This window comes from Hyalella azteca, unplaced genomic scaffold, assembly GCF_000764305.2.
Source record: "Hyalella azteca isolate HAZT.00-mixed unplaced genomic scaffold, Hazt_2.0.2 contig16191, whole genome shotgun sequence".
Classification (NCBI taxonomy): Eukaryota; Metazoa; Arthropoda; class Malacostraca; order Amphipoda; family Hyalellidae; genus Hyalella; species Hyalella azteca.
Window position 1 is genome coordinate 59251 of NW_025946018.1, and position 23115 is coordinate 82365.

At 38.4% G+C, this 23115-nt stretch overlaps 1 protein-coding gene across 1 annotated transcript in view; it reads right to left on the minus strand.

Moving 5' to 3' along the window:
• LOC108681575 overlaps window positions 1-11228 on the minus strand; it is a 29689-nt gene extending 18461 nt beyond the window's left edge. Inside the window, exon 1 of the mRNA XM_018170621.2 lies at window positions 10943-11228. Within this exon, the coding sequence (XP_018026110.1) occupies window positions 10943-10960 (18 nt within the window). The 5' untranslated portion in view covers window positions 10961-11228. The remainder of the gene's footprint in view (window positions 1-10942) is intronic.
• Window positions 11229-23115: the final 11887 nt, after the last annotated feature.

Here is a 23115-nt window from a genome sequence, read left to right on the forward strand (position 1 = left end):
TGAGCTCTCTGTCACTCACTGCCGTGAGTACTGAGTTATATTTTTTTTGTCCCTCGGTGCTTTCAAACTCGCAACTAGAATTCCCCACTGGATATGGCCCTCGATTCTAATACCTGTAGAAGGCGGAGCAACTCATACACTTGGTATTTATCCATGCGTCGCGACGCAAAATTAAGCATGAGTTGCAGTAACTCCCGACATGCGAGAGGGTAACTCGAGTCTGCAGGCCCCGTACAGCGTTATGCCTCATGCCGCGATGCCACGCCTCATCGCGCACGAGTGGTTTTTATTCTCGCCTGATAGCCGTAAACGCTCGGGCGGGGGATCAAGGTACAGGGCGCGGCACCGCAAATCTTTGGGGACTTGGTAATGCCGGAATGCCGAACGCTCCCTAAGACAAATTATAAGCTTTCTCTGTTTTTTTTTTTACCTTTCTTGCATGCACACGCGGCGATGAGATGCCTATAATTTGTGCAATACATACAAGAAAGCACGCGCTATAATGGATACTAAATATTTAGAACATGTGGTACGATTTGGATTAGGACTTGTATTGCAATGCACAATTATACGGGACACGAGCGTTTATTGTGTTTTTCTATTACAAGATTACTAGTTAATGCTGAAAAAATCAACGGCATTCCTAACCTGTTACATTGAGTCAGCTGAAATGCCGAGAAATTCACGGACACAAATCATATCAGTTTGTTGGACCCATGGCTAAGCTGTTATAAATAAATTTTCCGCACATTCTACCAAAAATTTCTTCAAGTAAATCGTCCATTCTTATATCCTTTTCACTGTTGGTTCTAACAGCCCTATGACACTGCCGTTCGTGGGAGTGGCATAACTGGGAGTAGTCGGGGTACGTTACATGATATTAGTTGATTAGCATACTAGCGGCACGCAGCAGTAGCCCTCTAGTCCGGCGCACGCTCTAGCCCTGCAAAAACTGGTCCACTGCACACCGCACTTTCACCCTCCAGGGCGGCCAGATTTGATTCAGTAAAGAACCCGAGCGCGGGTAGAACATGTGGATGACAGATATTATGTATGATTCGGAATAAATTATCTTCGATTTCATATAAACACGGTGTGAGAATTTTATACGATTAAAATTAAATAATGGCGAAAAAGCTTCTATGGTGGTTCAAATTAAGTTAGACAGATTTTTTTATTGCTACTCGTATCAGACACGATTGTAAAATTTTTGCAAAGAGCTCACAAAATTCATTTTATTTTTGCAACTTTGATGTAATGATGAGGTACAGCATCGAATAAAAATTATTTTTAATTCGATCATACCATTGTCGACAACGTTAATTCAATCATATTATTGTCGAGAATGTTAATTTGTGCATAACATTGCCCAGCTATACAAAGTTACGTTGTTGCGACATCGAGTAATGCAATTAACGCACTTTTGAATGCTGTAATACCACGCATAACAGCATCGCTGATATAACTCTTCAACAAAGAAAGCGTGACAGCAAAAAGTTCTCTTACGCTCGATTGAACGAAAAACTTTCTCACTCTTACTGGCAGGAATATAATACCAAATAAATGGTAACCATGTTCCAAAATAGTGGAATACGAAAATATTCGAGAACTCAGTTCAGTATATAGCCCTCAGTTTTTGAGGGCTAGATGTTTTGATGATAAAACACTGTAGTTCATGATCAGTTACCGTGCACAAAAAAAAACTCCATCATGATTTTACGGACAAGGTACGGAATTAGCTCGTAACCTTGGGCGTCTATGCTGTGCCGTGCTGATGATTGCAGTCGATTAAATATTAAAGGGAAAGCGGAATATCTTGACGTTCCATTAGTGACAAATGTCACTGTCATGTGATGAATTTCAGTAATGTATGGTGGGAAGTGGAAGTGATTTTCCGCTCCAATACAGATAGGAAATCAGACACACGGATACTCGAACATAAAAGTAAAAATTGTTTATCAGACTACAATAGGTTCTCTATAAGTCAGCGATCTTGAACACGTTGGAGCTACTTGAAGCAAATACGTCAGTTGTGCAGTTCGTGTATTGCGTGGATATTATATGAATACTACAAGACACTTCATTTTTATTTACTGGACCTGATGTCGAAGGAATTTCACTGATGCAAGTGATTTGAAAATAAAACGTTTGCGAAGGTAGTGTGAGAATTTTCAACTTTAACTTGGTGACCATAAAAACGTTCAACTACGTACAAGCAATGTTCACAAAGAGATTCAACAGTACCTTTCGATATTCAGTTCATGATCTCTAAATAATTGAAGGCGAGGAGACCTTACCGCTACACGTTTTATTTTCAATACGAAACACTAGTGAGGTTAAGAGCCTCAATATTTGGTGCCATTTCGTGTTTGAGTACGAAAGTCTCCCAATAATCGGGCTGCATTATAGAAAGAGTAACGAATGAGGGGAAACCGACGCTCACTGGCGCAAGGGAAAGCCAATGTTGATCGGCTGGTGCATGCAGTTGCCTGCGCGATGACCAAGCAGTGCACTTGACTTCAGATTTACACGCACTTGATTTCTTTACAGTATTGTGACTATATAGAAATAACCACCGAATATTATTTTCATGTTGTAACTAAAGTTTTTACTTGAAATGCGTTTCTTATAAAAATTGTAGTTACAGAGAAAATGATTCCAAATAGCAGACGAATATCTAAAACTTATAATCAGTTCATTTCCCATCTAGTGGAATTAGGTAACTTAATTTAGTTTCCACGAGATTCGATACTAGGCTACGTAATTAACCCTAGCTCACTACGGTTGATCTTCAAAATACTTGGCTCACTTATTCATACCCTACTTTTAAATGATCCGCTAATTATTACATTTATTGATCAACTGTCATGTTTCAACTTCAAGAATACAAAAGTTAATTCGGTTGCATGGATGATGATCGTAGTCAAATCGTTAATTCTTCATGATGCAGGATGATAATGAACGATCCTTTGTGATTGCATTCGTGCGAAGCTGCGTGAAGCCGTAAGCATTCGTGTAACGCTGCGTGAAGCCGTAAGCATTCGTGTAACCCTGCGTGAAGCCGTAAGCATTCGTGTAACCCTGCGTGAAGCCGTAAGCGTTCGTGTAACCCTGCGTGAAGCCGTAAGCGTTCGTGTAACCCTGCGTGAAGCCGTAAGCGTTCGTGTAACCCTGCGTGAAGCCGTTAGCGTTCGTGTAACGCTGCGTGGAGCCGTAAGCATTCGTGTAACGCTGCATGAAACTGTTAGCGTTCGTGTAACGCTGCATGAAACTGTTAGCGTTCGTGTAACGCTGCATGAAACTGTTAGCGTTCGTGTAACGCTGCTTGAAGCCGTTAGTGTTCGTGCGCTCAACGTCTCCGTTATTCCTAGTGCATACGACGGCAGTTAAGTTAAAGGACAACGAACGTTGTAGAAAAATACTGCACGATAAACGTGGTCAATGAAATTAATAAATGCATAACGCCACGAGTTTAAAATCAAACATAAAATCATTAGTATGTTGTTAGAATAAATATTTCAAACCATTTGTGCAGTATATATGAATTTTTTAATCAAAATCAAGATATATTCTTAAATTTATGCGTTAATTTTTGCCACAATCCCCTAAAAAATTCACGTAGGAGAAACAAAAATGAAATTGAGTTCCAGCCTTGCAATTTTCGTGGAATTTTTCTGCGTACGTTGCGTGTTGCGGACGCCGCGCGAGTGCGCTATGTAAATGAATTGCGTAATTACGCAGCGCAGGCACCCTTAACAACCACTTGAGTTCCCGCCTCGTCTTAGAGTGAAAGTTTGCCGAATATGCTTTGAGATTTTGATCTCTAATTGAAGGAGCTTAGAATTAAGCGAGTTCTATCAATTACCAACACCGTATTGTAAAAAAATAACGTTTTTATTGTATTTAGAGTGCCCCGAAATTCGTGTACCTCATTTTGAACTCGTCTTATAAGACGGATTCAAAATTGCCGGAATGTTTTAATTACTTAGCAATTAAATCATATTCTTTTCATAAGTTAACGAACGCGACTCGCACCGTTGCAGATGAACTTGTTATTTTTATTTATTTTATGATAAGACAATAGCTCACAATCATCACAATTGGTAATCAAAATCAAGCTGAAATTAAAATCAAATGATATAGGTTGACAAGAATGTCGCCGCAAAACAATTTTCTCCCAATTAAAAAGTACTTAGAAGCTATCTAGCTATAATACTAATTTTTTTTTCTCATTTAATTATTAAAGGCCGATCTTATTGAGCAAGGTTTCTCAAAAAGAAAGTTTCTGTGATGTTTTCCTAACTCTAGTGTATTCACTTCCAAGAAAAAAAGTTGCAGATAACATTTGAATGTCGACGTATCAAATTTGCTAAGTTTTATTTGAAGGCTGCCATGTAAATAATTCTAGGGATGACTCGACAAGAGTCTTCAAGCGTTAAGTCGTAAATGTTGTGAAAATTACCCACGTCCGCACAGTTGCTGAATAAATGCTGGTCGGTACAACACTCCTATAGCTTTACTCCATCGCGCTTATTTGCAATGGTGCAGTAATCGTGACGAAATTGCAACTGATGAGCAAAGAAGCAGTAAAAGACTGGACAAAAAACCAATAAAGGGGAAAAATTAGATGAGTATGCAAAGCGCTTAATGTCCAAGCTGACAAATTATCCCGCCGGTGCTGATGCCATAGTTACTTAATGTTGCCAGCCTGTATCGAGTTGCTCGATAAACTTGTAACATACATTATATGTATGCATTACGAGTAGATCATCTATTTCAAATGAAATTTAAGAAATTATGGACGTCTTTGATGACGACGAATGAAAATATTTTTGTGTTTTAAATATCAGCCGACGCGAAAAAAATTTAGTGGCCGGTCAAAAGATATATGTTAACAAACACAAATTTGTTTCATTGTAAATTTCGAACTTTACATACGGTTTAAAATCATGATTCTGTGCCATTAACTGGTTTAATTTCTTATTTATAATTTAATTAATTTATATTCCTAATTAATATCATAATTCATTTATTATTTAATACTATTATTTAATAATATATTATTTATTTAATAATTTAATAAATAATACCATCGCTACCGCAAGATGCTTGACCCTGCGTTACCATTTATTATTCAGCAAAGCACGTGCATATCGATGCATTTGCTTTCAAATTCGCTGCCCATATTGCAGTTGCTTTTATTGTAAACTTCAAATTTAAATGGAACAATGGCAAATAAAAAGTGCTCAAGTGCATAAACTTTCTATCCTCGCACGTACTTTCGCTCCATGAAAACTGAACTTGCCATGTCTTCTAGGCGATGGCCTATGCGCGCAATCCGGCTTTGCGGTTTGAAAAAAAATTTCTTCGTATGTGTAAATAAAAAGTTTTCTGCTTGATTATTATATTAGCTGAGGTAAGAAAATAAGAATGAATAAAAATGTGAATTGATACAAGCATTTGGGTTTATAGGGTAGCTTCGATTACTCTGATCAAGAACTTTAACGGAAAATAAACAGAGGTGTGTGCCCTAATGATACAAAAATTGACCGTCTGAATTTGATGAATTGTCTGTTTCCGCAATCGCGAGCTTATAGTTACATAAAATAGGCATTTGAAATAGTGTTGTGAATTTTATTTCGGCAGTAAAGGGAAAACAGCAATTATAAGTTGCACTGGAGTCTATACAGAGAATATAATAGGCCCTTTGAAAATTTTCAGAATCGCTAAGTAATTCTGACAAAGAGTTAATAGAATCATGACAAATACATAATTCTGCCAAAGTCAGCTCTGAAAATTATTTCTAAATAAAACATATCCATCTTATATTCGTATGGAAGAAGTCGCCCTAATGGACAACGTACAATCGGATAGAAGACATTACAGTCAAAATTTTTTTTCAAAAGGAATAGCAATTCACTATGAACCTGGAATATCTATGCTAAGTTCATGAAGCATTCTTTTGAATCCTAATTACCATGAAACGAACGGTCGTATAAAACGGGCATATGCCATAAAAGGGCCTAGAAAATTGCGGGCTGCACGCTAAGTTCTTTGGAAGCCAACTAGAGTATCTGGTCCAAGTTTCATCCCCAGCGGCGTCGGCTGAAAGTTTCTGCCCAACAACTTTTTCTGACGCGCACATGAAAGCCAATTTGCACTCATCACATTACACACCACATTACACTCATCACATTACACTCATCACATTACACTCACCACATTACACTCATCACATTACACTCATCGCATTACACTCACCACATTACACTCATCACAGTAAACTCATCACTTATTTTGAGAAACATTCACCTCCCTAATAAACCACTCCCAAAATGCTGCAAAATACTGCCACTGATATTACATTTTACCAAGGTTCTGCGGAGTTATTAAGATCTTGCTCGCTATCTGTTAAAATCATAATTAAATAATTAATAATGACTAAAGTACAAGAAAAGGAAAAACTTAACCGGTCAATTTATAAATTATTTTAACGTAAACATACGTTTTAACGTGAATTAAATGGCTAATTTTGGCATAATTGCTTGAGGACTGCAAAGCGACTCCGGTAGTGATCCACAGAGCTGGCGACGCATCGTTTGCTCGAAATTCCCTTTTATTAAAATAACTTTTTATGATGTTTGGATTCATCCAGAGAAAAGTCGTCAAAAAGGGTGACATAAACAAATAAGTCGTAATCAAAATTTTAATAAAGCTAGAGGAAAATCGATTTTGTACTTTAATTTTAGCTTAACATCATAGAGAAAGTTGGTCCAAAATATACGATAGATTTGGTAGGCTGGCGAATGCTTGTCGTGAATTACCGCACGCTTTCTCAAACGCACGATAATAAATCCAATTAATGATCACCACGACGCATCTCAGTTCCCACATTGCGTCAGCAGGTTCATCATCTAGGAAATAATTATAGTTCAAAGCCCTAATCTCGGGGTTATTTAGGTCCAAACTAGATTACTGACATGTTTATGATGGTTGGCATCCGGCATTGTTAAGGGTGAATCAGGAACCTATACCTACTTTTATATTTTTACAAATTTGCAAGGAAAGGAATGTATAAAAATCATATATAATAATAAGCGATCGAAGCATTCCTTCAGACGAGCACCGCAGATCACGCTAAGAAATATGTTCACTTTTTCGTTGTTCAAATTAGCTATCATATTTTTATTATTTGAGCTCACGACGAGGCGAAGTGACGAATAGATTCTGAAGCTATGATTTGAAATTGTAAAAAGAATTTATTGTAAGGTTATTTTAAGGGCTGGAGAGGTGTTGACGACGACGCAATTGTGATTGCAATGGTTTAGGTACTCCCCGAATATATATATTGTTGACATTAGAAACATGAACACGTATATGTTCATCACATATACATATGTAATGACAAAATAATATGCAGGCTTGCGATTATCAGGAAGTCAATCCTTGCTTTAGTGGAAAGTTTTAACAAGGCGATGGCCAAATAAAAGCAAACAATAAGTTCCCCTGCGATTAATTCAAGCTATTTAATCTATATAAGCTCAAAGATGTAACTCAGACAAAGTTTGAGTTACAGAGTTGAGTCTAAGTTACCCTTGCTCATTGAATAAACTGTAACCACCACTAATCATGTGTTACGAGTGTACACTTTTTTATATTGGTTGTGTTTGAATTTTGCTCCGTTTTCACTAATTTGCAAGCGAATGAACTTATTTCATTTATAAACCATTCTATTTGTTACATATGCGCAATTCACGCACGGAATTTAAGCAGGTATTCACGACCAGTTCGAGTTTTCCCACAACGTTACAACAACGTTACGATTTTCCCCACAGTAGCGCAGGCACAAGATGCGCGCGTGAGGGATATAGCGTGGGAATAGCGGGACGTGCGATGTGTTGAGCAAAGCACACGCCCTAGCCGTGCATGGGAAAACCCGTCATCAATTCCCCCGTAATAGATACGTGTTCGGCTGTGAAATTCATCTTCGTCGGGGGATTTTTTTAATTATGAATAATTTCGCTTATATTTTTATATATATATTATATTGGTACAGATTGTAGATAATAGTAAAATATCATTATAAATCTTATTTGCCTTTGAATAGGAGAACAAAGTTCATAATGTGGTTTTTATTACAAACGTTTCATTTGGATACTAACAATCACTAGACAGCATCGCGTTTGCAGAGACGCAGGTAAAAAAACTTATCTAATTATTCAATAGCCTGTGTTTATTGACTAATCACTCGAAATTGAACTTTATTTCAAATCGAAAGCTTTAGAATTTATTCATAATCCCATACATCGAGCACTGTAAAATATTTTCGCTAATTCCTTCGCTATAAATCCAACAGAGAACACTCGATCATCCCTCCTCCTGACATCGAACGCAGCAGACAGGCACCCACCCTTTCGTCATGGCGGTCTCTATCACGGCTCTAATGGAGGCTCTCTCTCATAACCATCATACTTCACTTTAACTCACTTGCCTGGGAGCTTTCGCGACTTGAATATTATTTTGTAGGTTATATTCAGAAATATTCGCTATTTTATTAGTCTGCTTAACCTTGAGAAGTTACAGTATTAATTAATTCAAAGGATTTAACTTGGACGGTTTTACTGGACTAAAAACTGAAACTTTAATTAAAGCGTTACTGTATAGTAGTCCTTAAAGAATAACGTTCGAAACTATGAACAGAAGCGAAAAATTGAAATACCTTGATACTGACTAAAACATGTTAGAGGTTAATTAATAAGTATAGAGGTTAAGTAGGCGGGGGCGCTGAACCTAGGAGCCGCAATGTAAGTCACTCGTGATGGTTGACGAACGGTCGGTTTTTCTACATTGGTTTTTCATACTCTAGTAATTCTGGGATCCAGGTCACGGTGTTGGTAAACCAAATAAAAACCACGGCCCTGCAGCCTTCTCATGTGTTTTTCTGCACTCCTCACTGGTGCTTGTGTCTGGTATAGTCGATGCTCCAGAAACGGTCCATTGCAATTGCTGATGAAACAGGGACCAAGAAAGTAGCCGCGGTCGACGAGTATTGTACAGGCAGCTTGTATGGAAGATAAGTAAGTAGTGCCACCCGATAAATATCGGCGATTAAAATATAGATCTAATCTTTAATGGATAGAATGATAGAATAAGATAGATTTATGAAATTAGATAAGAAATCCTCATTTTATATTAAAAATCAGAATGCGCTCTGTATGAACGCTCGTAGATAAACTAAAAATAGTTGTGAAATTAAATTGATATTGAGATCCAGTTAACGCAAATATGCTGACAATTATCAATAAAACACAATTCATAAATATACAACGAGCGTTAATGTATCATAGATATTTAAAACGTTTCCGAATCTCATTTAAACTATTCTGTTGAATGTCATAATGAAATGCAATTGAAATGCATTCTCTTGCTCTACAACTGACACCCGCTGGTTAAGAATCAGTTTTATGAGCTGGCGTGACTACAGCGCGATGTTCACGTGTGGTATATCAGCGCACAATCAGGGTCTTTGTTTCCTTATAATGAGACTTTTAAGCGAAGATCTGCATTGAAACTGAAAGTTGTCAGACCAGCTACGTCTTTGTCGGTGCACAGTCAAAATTAATGTTTTATACAATCAAATGCATAACATGTGTTCGAGTGAAAATAAGCTGTGAGCCGAAAAAATATCATCGGTTTTGCACGAGAGAGATACATTATATCTGCAGCAAGCAACTCTCTAAAAGAATATAAAAAATGCATTACATTTGCCTGCTCAGAGACTTAAGAATTGGTCAGAGACCCATTTTTATTATTGGTCAGAGACCAGTTCTGACCAAACCCGTTGTTCGATCAGAGACGTAATATCTGCAGCAAGCAACTCTCTACAAGAATTGTAAAAAATGCATTACATTCGCTCGGTCAGAGACGTAATATTTGCTGCAGGCAGCTCTCTGCAGGCGTTGCAAACATATGCATTATTACATTTGCTATGTCGGAGACGTAATATTTGCTGCAGGCTGCTCACAATATTAATAATATAATTAATAATAATGCTCACAATAATATTTGCTCACATTTGCTCGGTCATAGATGTAATACAGCTTGCAGGCATTTTTCTACAGGCGTAGCAGCCAAAGGCCTCACAATTTTTAGCGGTCAGATACTTACGCCAGTTAATTGGAAGCTTTAATTCTAGCAAATTTTTAAGAACGCAGCAAGAGAACGAGTGGGAAGAGAAGACGGAGAAAGGTAAGAAAATTCATGAACATGTATAGAATTCAGGGAAAGTAATTCATGAACGTTTTGAGTGTGTGGAAGCAACACGAGTGACTGTATAGCAGGCGTGAGAGCCTCTCAGACGTGACGGTCGAATACATGTACCGATCGAGAGGGACATCGACGATGAAACATAGAAGGAAAAAATTCCTGGGGCGCAGCTGTGATACAATTTTAGAATTAATATTATATTAATTTAATAGAATATTTAGAATATTATATAAAGGGAACAATAGAGGAAATCAGCTAACGAAATGAGGCGAAGGTTTACGAATTGAATCCTCGAAGGCTTCGCATAAAATTGCACCGAATATATTAACTGTTGTTATTTTATCTCATTTTTGACTAAGTGGTCATTGACTTTAAAGTTACGAATGAAAGTTACGAAGTATTCTAATATTTTTTACATTTAAATTGAAACACAGAATCAAGTAATAATCTTGAATTTAATATTGAGTGCGTTTGCCAATTAAACTGTAGATTGTATTAGTCTATATTCATTACAACTTGAATCACCATCTCGAAAGCAATGATCCAAAATTTAATTGCTAATTTATCGGAGAAACTCTCTATAAGTAATTTGCAATACAAATAGTTATCAAAAAGCTGTCGATTTCTAATATATACTGAGAATAATTTGTTTTTATTTAATATAAATTTCACTCACCAAGAAGTTGATCTTCATTTTATTGGATGTAGCGTGCACAATATCACTCTCACACTTCACAAGATTCGTTTAGTTCAATAAAGTTTATTTTTAATATTCCACTAGCGGCTGATCACAATAGTTTCTCACAAACATGCATCTACGCAACAAAATCGTGGAAAGTTCGAAGTCGTTAAGGGAACCATGCAAAACTGGCAGTGGTTAGGATCGAAATTAAGTTCTGTCGAGGGTTCTTCAAGTAAAACAAATGGAGCAGCTCTCCATGTACAATGGTACCTCTGGCACTGCCGGTGCACAACTGAGCCGCGCGGGACGATCACCCCTCCTTTATAGCTTCACGAGCGGTGCATCCACGCTACCTTCTCCAAGGACTCGGACCGTCGCTCAAAACATCCAGAGCATCCGTGTTCATCCGCTTCTCCAATAATTAGTTAATCTCATGGTGAATAACTTAATATTCTTATCATTTATATGGGAATGATTCTTAATTAAATACACTATTAAGAGTGCATTTAATACGCTATTAAATACACTTAATTAAATACACTATATACCTGTATACTTAATGAATCACATTATTTTTTTCCGGCGAAGTTCATCATATTTATATTAATATTATTTATGTTGCAATGGTTCGTAATGAAATGAAAATCGCAGTATTGAAATTGAAACTAATTAATACTTCATGTTTCAATTAATGATATTAAAACTAATCATTCGTGTGGCATGTCAACTACCATCGGTTTCTAGGTTAATTTATACGCTAAATGAGATGTCATTAATGAGATTGAAACAGAACTCCGCAAAATACTTAGCGCACCACGGCAACAACGACGCAAAATACTTTGCGCACCACGGCAACAACGACGCAAAATACTTAGCGCACCACGGCAACAACGCAAAATACTTAGCGCACCACGGCAACAACAACGCAAAATACTTAGCGCATCACGGCAACAACAACGCAAAATACTTAGCGCACCACGGCAACAACAACGCAAAATACTTAGCGCACCACGGCAACAACAACGCAAAATACTTAGCGCACCATGGCAACAACAACGCAAAATACTTAGCGCACCACGGCAACAACACAATAATACTGAACCGGAATAAAATTTGCCATGAAGAGGCCGCCTCTTCACTCTACTTCCTCTTGCACTCTTGCCGCTTCCACCAATGCTAATCGTCTTTTGTTCGATTTAATACGGGAAACGCTCGTTCAGTTCACCCTCTTTATACGACCGGCGTTCGCCTGTCACTTCTTTCAGTCAAGGACGTCGGGAAAGTCGCTTGCACTTGCACCAGACTTTAAAACTAACTGAATTTTTTACCTCGTTTTCTGTTCGTTTCCGATCTGCAACTATTATCCTTTAGGAATTTTCATCGAATTATTTGCTCGAGATATTCCTATGACATTGTTATACGGACTGAATATTGAGTTTTATGAAGAGCTTGGGAATTGAATTTAAATTTCATGAAGTATAATAAAAAATTCTAATCAAAAGCGCGGAATATATAAATATCAAACTACATAGCGTAATGCATGCATTAAGTTATCGGTCAATTAGTGTCCGTCTAATTATAACGCCCTGTAAAATCGGGACTTATTGACGTCCGAAATTTAATAATGATATCACGAGCAAGCTTCGTTGTAACATACTGTCACGATTAAAATTCTTTTTTCAATTTGTCCCAATGTTTCATTGGATGTGGATATTTGATTTTTTAAATAAAACTATGGAATAGGTTTAGCGCAATTTTCAAAAATCTTACAAATTCATCCCGACTTCAAATATAAATGCTTTATTAAATTGTGAAAATGACTGAACATCCTAAATTTCTAAACAGCTGTGCGAAGTATTAATTTACAATGAGCTAATGGTTTACCAATTGCTGAGCCGAAATTTTATTACTAATCAATATTACTAATCTCATCCAGGATTTGCTTGCAAATTAGGTTAGAAAATCAAATATAAATGTTTTAACTGAGTAATACATTAAGTTGCTTTACAAAGCTCATCTGTGTCTAGCCTCCGGTGACCATTTTAAACATGCACGTATTTTGTGTATAATATACCTTCATATTCTTACTTCATGTAACATGTATTTTTTGTGTATAATATTGAACTATTTTCATATTTCCCATATCCTTTTATCAGGGTAAGTGGTGACTCGGAGACTGCGATGCGGGACAGGTAGTGATCTACGTCCTTATGACCTTATGACCTTATGATGAGTTTAGGACGTCGTAGTCCAAGGTCACGCTGATGCGCCGCCTTCGTCGTCCTCCGTCTCCGAGTCGTCGTCGGATGTAACGTTGGACGTGTTCCGTCTATTTGCCCTCATTTGGGCCAGCTGATGCAAGATGCTGTTGCTTGTCACTTGCTGAGGGTAGTTTCCCATTACTGGACAGTCCGGGATCTTTCTCAACCACTTGTCCAGTCGTCTCTTGAATGTTGCAAGGGTGAACTCCCCTCCTCTCAGCGCTTTTGGCAAGGCATTAAAGAGCCTCGGTCCTACCACGGACAGTGATCCCTCACGAAGAGTCCGTACTCTGGCCGCGGCTCGGTAATTAAATGGAGGAATCCTGCACAGTCTCCCCCTTCTTTCGTTGTAATATGTCGTTAATTTGGAGGTCTCACTCTCAAAGTTGGGAGCCAGTCCGTTTATCATCTTCCAAGTGTACAGTATGATATACCTTTCCCTTCTTCTCTCCAGTGAGTACAGTTCCAGGTGTTTCAGCCTTCCCCAGTAGTTCAGGTTCAGCTCCCTCATGCCGCTGATCCTGTACGTGAAGGTACGCTGCACTGCCTCCAGTTTCCGCACCGCACCCGCCTTGAGTGGCGACCAAAGCTGGCAGCAATACTCAAGATTGGGGAGCACGAGGGCTCTGAAGAGTGTAATCATTGGTGCTGCTTCTCTCGTTCGAAATGTCCGCCATATCCACCCCATCCTTTGCCGGCTGCGCGCGACTATTTCCTCGATATGGGCATCGAACGTGGCTTCAGTACTCATCAACACTCCGAGATCTCGAACTAGTTGCTTCTCCTCAATTTCTGTGCCATCTGATGCCAAGTAGCGATGTGGCATCCCGATCTCTGTGCGGTCTCTGTATCTCATTACTTCGAACTTGGTGCCGTTGAACTGCATATTGTTCACTAGGGCCCAATCGTAGATTGACGATAGATCATCCTGTAACCTCTCGCAGTCTAGGCCATCTGTGATCTTCATCAGCACTCTTGTATCGTCCGCAAATGACGATGTAGATGCGTGGGTGAGTTCTGAGTCAATATCGGCAATGTGGATGAGGAAGAGGATCGGTCCAAGCACTGAGCCCTGCGGAACTCCGCTTTTCACCTTCGCTTCTCTCGATTTCGAGTTTCCAATTGCGACAGCTTGTACTCTATCTGTAAGGAAGTTGTGGATCCACCTTAACAGGCTTCCTCCTACCCCTAACAGCCTCAGCTTTCTAAAGAGCACCCCATGGTCAACTTTGTCAAATGCTTTGCGATTCGTAAGTCATATCAAATTATAAGAAGCCTTTACAGAGATGACCTCATGGTAAACTCAACAGAAAGAGATATCTACAACAAATAAGTCGGCGACGTTGGCTAAAGAAACAATTTCGATGGAGTCATTACTACATAGACACCTGCACTTGAGTCAGGCACAACAAAGTAGTTCAAAACATAGTTACTGATTACAATGTCATCCACCGCAAAGTTACCAACAAGAAATTAATTAATTAAACTGTATCCAGTGACAAAGTCATGCACTACAAACTCGCCTTCGAAAAATTCGTGTCATATAAATTCAGATACGACAAATTCTTGCATATAAAGTCATTTAAGACAAATTCGTGCGCTAAGAAGTCGTTCACAACAAATTAATTCACAAAAAAAGTTACCAACAGCAAATTCCTCGGCCAAGTCATTTGGTTTAAGCAGTATTGCACCCTGGAAGACGCGGTGTTCTATAAGAGGTCTGTGTGTATTGACAGTCTAGCTTTGGCTGTTAACAAACAGCCTTAAATGGCAGCCTGAACTGAAAGGCTGCCACGAGAAAGCAATCCACAGCTTCACTGTTGACGGAGCTGAAAATAATCGACATTTGAGACACGAACTTCAATTATTGCCCATTCAAAATCAGTGATGGTTCGAGCAAGCAGCAGCAAACAGCGAACAGTTATCAATACTCGTCGCACCAAAATTTGCATCATGGTAGGTAGAACAAATAATGAACTAATTTCAATGAAAGTTACACGCATATTCGCATCATCAACTTCCAAACATTCTTTCTGTAACAAATTATTCAACTTCAAGGATTCCTACTCTACTGAATTATTCTTGCTTCGAACCGTCGTTCTTCACTTAGTATATTTCCGAAAAGATTCCCTAAATGCAAATGAAGCGTCATTCAATTCACTCTGATAATCTTCGGAGCAGCTCATCGTAAAACAAACAAACCTTTCGCCGGCACTAATAAGCCCTTTGAGGGAGCGATTTGAATAGGATGCATGCGCAGGCGCAGGGGCGCCTCTGCGTTACGGCGGCTGGAGGGCTGCTACCTTCAGGTGCTGGTTGCTCTGCTTCACCTTGCAGCTGGAGTCTGAAATGCTGATGTGGAAATGTGGTGGAAAATTATGTGGAAAAATTTTATTCCTATTCTTACCAATAAAACTTTTTATATTTTTTACATTAGTTCAGATGAAGCTATTCTTTCGTGATTCATTTTAAGGAGTAATTAATTAATTGATGATGACACAATTCCCCAATGTATTAAAAATAAGCCGGCTTTAGTCTATTGTTTCATGACTTGGCTTAAACTAATGATATAATTTGCAGGTACTTCCAACCCCTTGTCTCATTGTTTATTTATTTCAATATCTGTTGTAGAGCAATAGAGCAGACCTGGGCAACTTGGTTGACGTGATGGCATCCAGCAATTGTTTCTTCATTATCCTTATTAACCCGTTCTCAACCGAATATTTATTAAAGGATCTAGTCTGATGATAAATGTCAAAACCGGAAACGTCCAAAACCTAACAAATCCTCACTCTTATTCGCGACGAAGCAATTCTGGTTGAAGAAAGATTTTATCCCTTCTATTTTTTAACCCTTTCATAATTTCTCAGTTACGACAGCGAGAAATTGCAAAATCTCATCGAAAACACTCTTACTTTCATTTCTAAGTCAACGTCACACCTCCACTCTTTCCAGAGAACGACGATAATCGATGAACAGAAGTGCCTCTCAAGCGGCAGTCACGTCTCGATGGTCAGCAAGGCGATCGTTTGGAGCATTCATGTACAAACAAGTAACTTGGGATGCAATAAATAAAAAACTTAGCGAAATAAATGGCTTGTTGTAGGTACAGATTATTTTTGAGGTCGCCTTAAGCATTACTGATAAAAACTTGTCCCTTGAAGAAATACGATTAAGTGGAATGAACTTCTCGAATGGATGGACAAAGTGGTTTGAAAGGCGGATTCAGAGTTAAGAGGTTGCTTTGCAATAAGAAAAAGTACCCATTTTGACTGACATGTTTGACATTTTGCATTACGATGAAAGTAGCGGATTCGAATTTATTGTAATGTAATTCTGCCGCCTTTTCCCTTGAACAGCCCATCGCATGGAGAATTTCTGGCTGAATCTTTAAATTACTGGCTGAATATTTAAATTCTCAAACTTAGTAAGATTAAAACACGAAATCTATTTTTTAATTCGGTGCTTTACTTTAAGTAACTAAGCTTAGATCTAAATTAGTGCATCAAATTCGAGGAATGTGCACATCTCAGGACAGTGCAGTAGTTTTAGTCTACAGATTGTAGATCACAAATATTCTAGCCTACAACTTAAAGCACCAATTATTTAATGCTAAATTCTATTTAATGCTAAAGTCTATTGCTAAAGTCTATGAAAGGAAATACATTACAGCTTAATGAAAAAATGCAAGGTTTTTATTGTATATATGCGTTTATTGTGTTCCTTAAAAATACATATATATCGTATTCATAATTGACTCAGGAAACATTGAATACGTACGAGTATATAATTAAGACAGCGTTACAGTTCAGTGCGCCGCAGTCGACCCCTCGTGCGACATTCACGGGCCGTCAGAACTAGAAAGTGTGGGTGACCCGAGCAGACCGCACCTCACCCTCGGGCACGCGGGCAAAACGGCAAGAATTCAACCGATATTTCAATGGAACCTTGTGTGTGTTTGAGATATTATGATAAAAATTTTGTATTTCATTCAAAAGAATACTTAGTAACTTATTAAATATTATTAATTATTAATTCAATTATTTTGATTTTTCGTTTCCGAATACCCTGAATATTACTGATTAATCCAAAATTCCCAGCTTACATTTCTTCCGGCAGCCGTTTTGGCGGAGAAAACCGACACGTAGTTGAAATACCACATAATGCCCACACCTCAGTGAAGTGTAGACTATGGAAGCCTCCGCTACTCGATGCTCGAAATGAAGCGAAAGTTGAACTGGTGAGCGCTTGTGTAGCGTAAGGCCTGCACTGCGGTGACTCAACAACCTGATACGCGAGCGATGCTTGCCCTGAACTGCGGATATGCTGCGTCATTCAAGAGCACTTTTCTTCTCAGCTCTAATTCAAAAATTCTAATCGAACAAGGAGTAATGGTGGCAGTTTAGTATATAGTTGGGTATTTTGAAGTCAAATCTTCGGTTTTCCTCTTCCTATATCTCAAAATTTGTCAAACAATAGCGATTGGTATCCGAATTTTTGTTTTGTGTATCCCATTACGGTTGGCAAACAAACTTTTTAACTTTTTAGATGTTTAAAAATTAAACATTGGTCCCAAAAACCAATGTAGGAAAAGTATATTTCTGCAACTTATTTTATAGCAAACGAGAAGTAATAATGTTGTGAATTGTAAATAGGAACAATACAAGAACGATAACTTCGAGAAACGCTCACGTTTTCGTGAAGTAATGATGACGAGGAACAACGCATGTCATGCCACGCAAGTTGTTGCGTCGCAAGATGCTTGTTGCTGCGGCGTATGATGCGTGTTGCTGCGTCACATTGTGCGTGTTGCTGCGTCGCATGATGCGTGTTGTTGTTGCGCATGATGTGCGTATGGTCCAGCAGTTCACTACCGCCGCATGATTGAACACAAGCACTGCAATGTCAGGAAGTCGCGTACGGCGACACTGTGACGCTTGAGAGAAGTTCAGGCTGCACACACGAAGACCTGTGACAACCCTGGCCATTGACCCATCATTGTGGTGGGGGTATTATTTCCACTCGATTTTAGTGATCAGAGAGATTCAATTAAAGCAATTAAAGAGTAAATGGTAATTAAGCTCATAAGGTCTTTGTGTTTTGTCACACCATAATGTGATTTACTATTGTAGTAACATGGCTTCAATTCAATGTTCGAAGAGCTCCATTTTCAATTAATTATTGTAAGACCAACATATCATCGTCAGACCATCATCGTCAGACCATCATCGTCAGACCATCATCGTCAGACCATCATCGTCAAACCATCATCGTCAGACCATCATCGTCAGACCATCATCATCAGACCATCATCGTCAGACCATCATCGTCAGACCATCATCGTCAGACCATCATCGTCAGACCATCATCGTCAGACCATCATCGTCAGACCATCATCGTCAGACCGTCATCGTGTGACGATTACAGTCACGACCTGCGTCGTCACGGTCACGTCACGACGCGCTGACGCTATTACTGCTGCAGTTTGTTTAGTGACGCAGCGTTGTCGGAAAATCAACTCTAACTGATTATTAACTGCGACTAACCTTCTCAATTATGTCAACTGTCTGTGGTTACTTTGTAAAATATGTCAATTAAATTATTAGCTTCAGTAATTTTACAATTATTGATCTTATTGAACATTAAACTTATTTTCAAATAGTTGAATTGTTATGGGAAGAAATAATTCTTTATTGCAAGGAATATTTTAGATATGTAAAAAGTAACTTTTTCATCATGAGTGAAGGAGTGGGAAATTCAGGTGGCTTGGAAATTCAAAACGAGAATGAAAAATATCTTTTACGAAAGCTTTCTTTCATTCACACGGGAAAGACACATTCATCGTTCCGTGAAATTTTATTAGCCTAAGCTAGGAACATTCCCATCAGACTCCGGCAGGAGATGAGCTTTCAAGACCTTGACTTGACTAACCGGTTTATGAAAACCGGCTAGAAAATCGTTATAGTGTGCAATACTGTTGATATCAGATATATATAAAGTGATTTTAAATTATTTCAACATAATTTAATACCTTAATAACTAATAACTATTAAACGAACTTTTTATTCGCATTTCAAATCGGCTCATTGATCAATTCCTTATAAATACACGAGCAATATATTTAATATAAAATTTAAATTGACAAATTCAGCGTCACTACTGTAATGAATTTAGAAAATCTACTTATGCGATTTCCATCTAATATTGACGCGACTGTACAGGGGAGCCGGCAAGTCACGTTTCTTCGAGTTCCCTCTATCGATTGTGGGCATTCGGAGGTGACAGCTCAGGTAATTGGCAGAGTTGTTGTGAGTCGGGCAGCTCAGTCAACGGTCACGACGTCAAAAAAAAAAAAAAAGAATCGTAAAAATGTCTGCGGCAGATTAAATGGTTCTTTAAAAAGCGTCAGAGGACTCCATAAAATGGACCAAGAAGCTGTCGGTAACATATTGGGATTCTATGGAAACGAAGGCAGACTCCAGATGAGATTCAAAAGCGTTTTTGCAGCTTTAAAGGCTATCTATCATTCGGTTGTGAGAAATACAGTACAAATGGTAAGGCAACGGCATTCACAGGACACCATTTGTGAGTCTCAGACTATAAAGCAGCTCTGCAGGAAGCGTATTTTACATTAGAAGGCTATCAATCAAATATACGGTGCCAGTCCAGATTCTATAGATTATATTTCAGCTTAATTATAGATTCATAGATTATATTTCGTACGAAAACATATGAGGGTGAATTATTTAATGTCTTCTATTTAATTTCTTCTAAAATTTAATGTCTTCTAAGCAATAGAAATTTACGAGATACAATTTAAACATTCGGATCAATGTAACATTTAAGATAGGTAATTTATTAATTATATATGGTCATCATTATAATACTATATCATTGCATTTTTACCGCATTTTTCTAGTTTCTACCGCGTGTTTCAAATGTCCTGCTTATAAGCTAGAGGAGCACTACATAAAAACATTTTTCTTTGTTATTTCATTAAACTTTGGAGGTGGAATGAAAATTTACAGTAAATATATTTTGAAATAATCTTCCTTCGCATTTTCGCTTTTTTCCTTTTCGCTTTGCTCTAAAATTATTAAAATACTGAATTCAGTCTTAAGTGTACGTGAGTTTCACTGTGAACTTATTGCTCAATATATTCCGCAATCCGTCATTTATGGAAACCTCTCAGCTGTGAGAATACCAACGAGTCTTGTTCCGAGTCCTAAGCGATGCAGCAGGCAAGCACGGATAGGCTTGTTACAGCAACGAGGTCTCAGGAACACTAGAACCTGTTACTGCTTTCACTCGCCGTCTTTATACAGATGTGGTCGCCATGCTCATACCTTCCTCTTGTATACCAAGTATACAAGATACAACAACCTTGTATACAACCTGGTACGTGCTATCTTACTTTGCACTTAGTGGGCATGAAGTAGTTTAGTTATGCCTTCCTTCTTTGATGAACGTCCTCTGGCATGAACTTTTATACTCGTCCTATCACCTGCAATGCACTATGAATAGATGTATATTTATGTTTCTTGCTGCACATTAAGCATACATAGACTGGTATATACATATGTATTTCCAAGCATTTACTTCACGTGAATGTCTGATACATTCACACTTTCTTCTTGCACAGGAATCGAAAACTAACTGTTATATCTGTGCCTTGCTGCTGTTTGCAACGAGGGCTAGTAGAAATGAGGTAGAAATGAAAAAGACGTAGACTCATAAAATGAATCTTCAGAACTTGTTTCGAAAGCAGACTTTGTGTCAGTTTATTGCGAAGCCTCATGAATCTAACATTACGTCCCATTACAATATTTTTCAGGATCTCCTCCAAAAAGCAGAGACGTGCGTGAATTCAACAGGCATTGCGTAGGTGAGTGTAGCGCATAGAAATTGTGCCATGCCGCAATGAGTACGGCAATGAGAAGACAGACAGGATGAATGTGGTGAGTGTACGGCAATTAAAGTCAAGGCATGCCATAGGTGAGTGTAATCGTACGGCAAGGAAGGGATATGCCTGAGGCAGGTAAGTGTTCAGCTGGGTAAGGCATGACATGAAGTAGGAAAGTGTACGGCAAGACGAAGCACGGCTTGACATACGCAAGTGTACGGCAAGGCAAGGCATGACGTAGGTGAGTGTATGGCAAGACTAGACAAGGCATGATTGGGTGAGTGTACGGCATGACAAGACAAGACATAGGTGACTGTACGGTAAGTAGAGGCAGTGCATAACTTATATGACTGTATGGTAAGTAGAGGCAAGGCATATCTTAAATGACTGTACGATGAGTAGAAGCAAGGCATAACTTAGGTGACTGTACGGCAAGGAAAGGCAATGCATTACTTATAGGGGACTGTACGGTAAGTAAAGGAAAGGCATAACTTAGGTGACTGTACTATAAGGAAAGGCAAGACATATGACAGCCAGAAAAGGAATCATCGCGCTAGAGTCGTAAAGAATCAGAGATTTGGGAAAGTTGTCGTCGTCATGTCGTCCACCGCAGCGTCGTTCCCGCTGAGAAGTGCTGGCGAGTGAACAAATACGAACAAATAGAAGCGTGTTAGAACAGTACAAATTTACCAGAAATTTTGCGTCATTTTTCTATTACCCAAGTCGACACATTAGTGGATGAATAAAGTTTTAATGTAACCAACGATCCACAAAGCAATCTTGGTACGGATGATGAATGGCATCGAAAATCATCGCAGAAAAAAAGTTAATGTATTTCAATTGAATGAAGCAAAGGCAATCCCAAGTTGAACTTTTTCAAATTCATTTTGATTATATAATTAAGATATGACAATGCCATTCTTGAAATTTTCATTGACTAAATAATTAAAATCTTTCAATGATGAACTTGACGATCAGCGATGTCATTGTTCTATCAATGGAATTCCGATTCTGTTCCGAAGTGATATAATTGCTCAATTAGACTCCAAAAGGATTAAAAGAAATAGAGTGCACATTTTATTGCACGAACGTTGTGAACATTGAAAGATGCAATTGTCATCATTGATATTTTAGGAAAATTGCGAAATAATTCCGTCCTAATCGATTTCTCGCGGTGGGGCACCAGTCATGACGCATCAGTCATGATCTTAGATCTTCATTACCTTCATTTGCCTGGGGACGAAGGAAGAGTCGTGCTGATGGCAACGGGACCAGAAAAATACTGCACTTCAAGCATAAAAATTAGCCCCTTTGTCCAGACGACGTGACTGTACGAAGAGGAGGTACCGTGAGATGTGGCTAAATTAAATGAGTTAGGAGAAGCGGAGAAACCGGAGAAGTCGGTTGCTCTGTAATGTGAGAGAACGAGGTGAAAATTAGTAACGATTGAAATGGAATACGTTCACTATGCCAATGTAATTGAAGTGAATTTCTTAAAAATTGTAATTTGGTCTCGTGAGTTTTGTTATTTAGTGAAATACGTCTCACAATGTCGGGCAATTCTTTGATTGCAATGTTTTTCAATGCATATTTGTTGATGAAGATACGACTATTTATAGGGTAAAATTTTTGTAAAAGTATTAAAGCCATAAACTTTATCGACTACTTTATAGAAATATTTTTGTTACTTTAAAGTTATACTTGAACGGTTTACCTTTGAGAACTTCAACTGACTAAAACAAACCTCTTATTTCAAGTTCGTGTTGTTCAATCGCTGTTCCAATATTTACGGAAGTTTGTCACGCGGGTTGGGTCATGAGATGAGAAAATCTTGAAGAAGTGAACGTAATTCCTGGCCTGTCTGCACCGTGAAAGCCTGAACTCGGTCATAGGAAGCTAGCTCAGGAAAGGTCGTAGGATGTTACTTGTACAGGTTGTAGGACGTTACTTGGATACCAAGTATGTTGCATAACTTTATGGCTGGCAAAAAATAGCGCAACGCA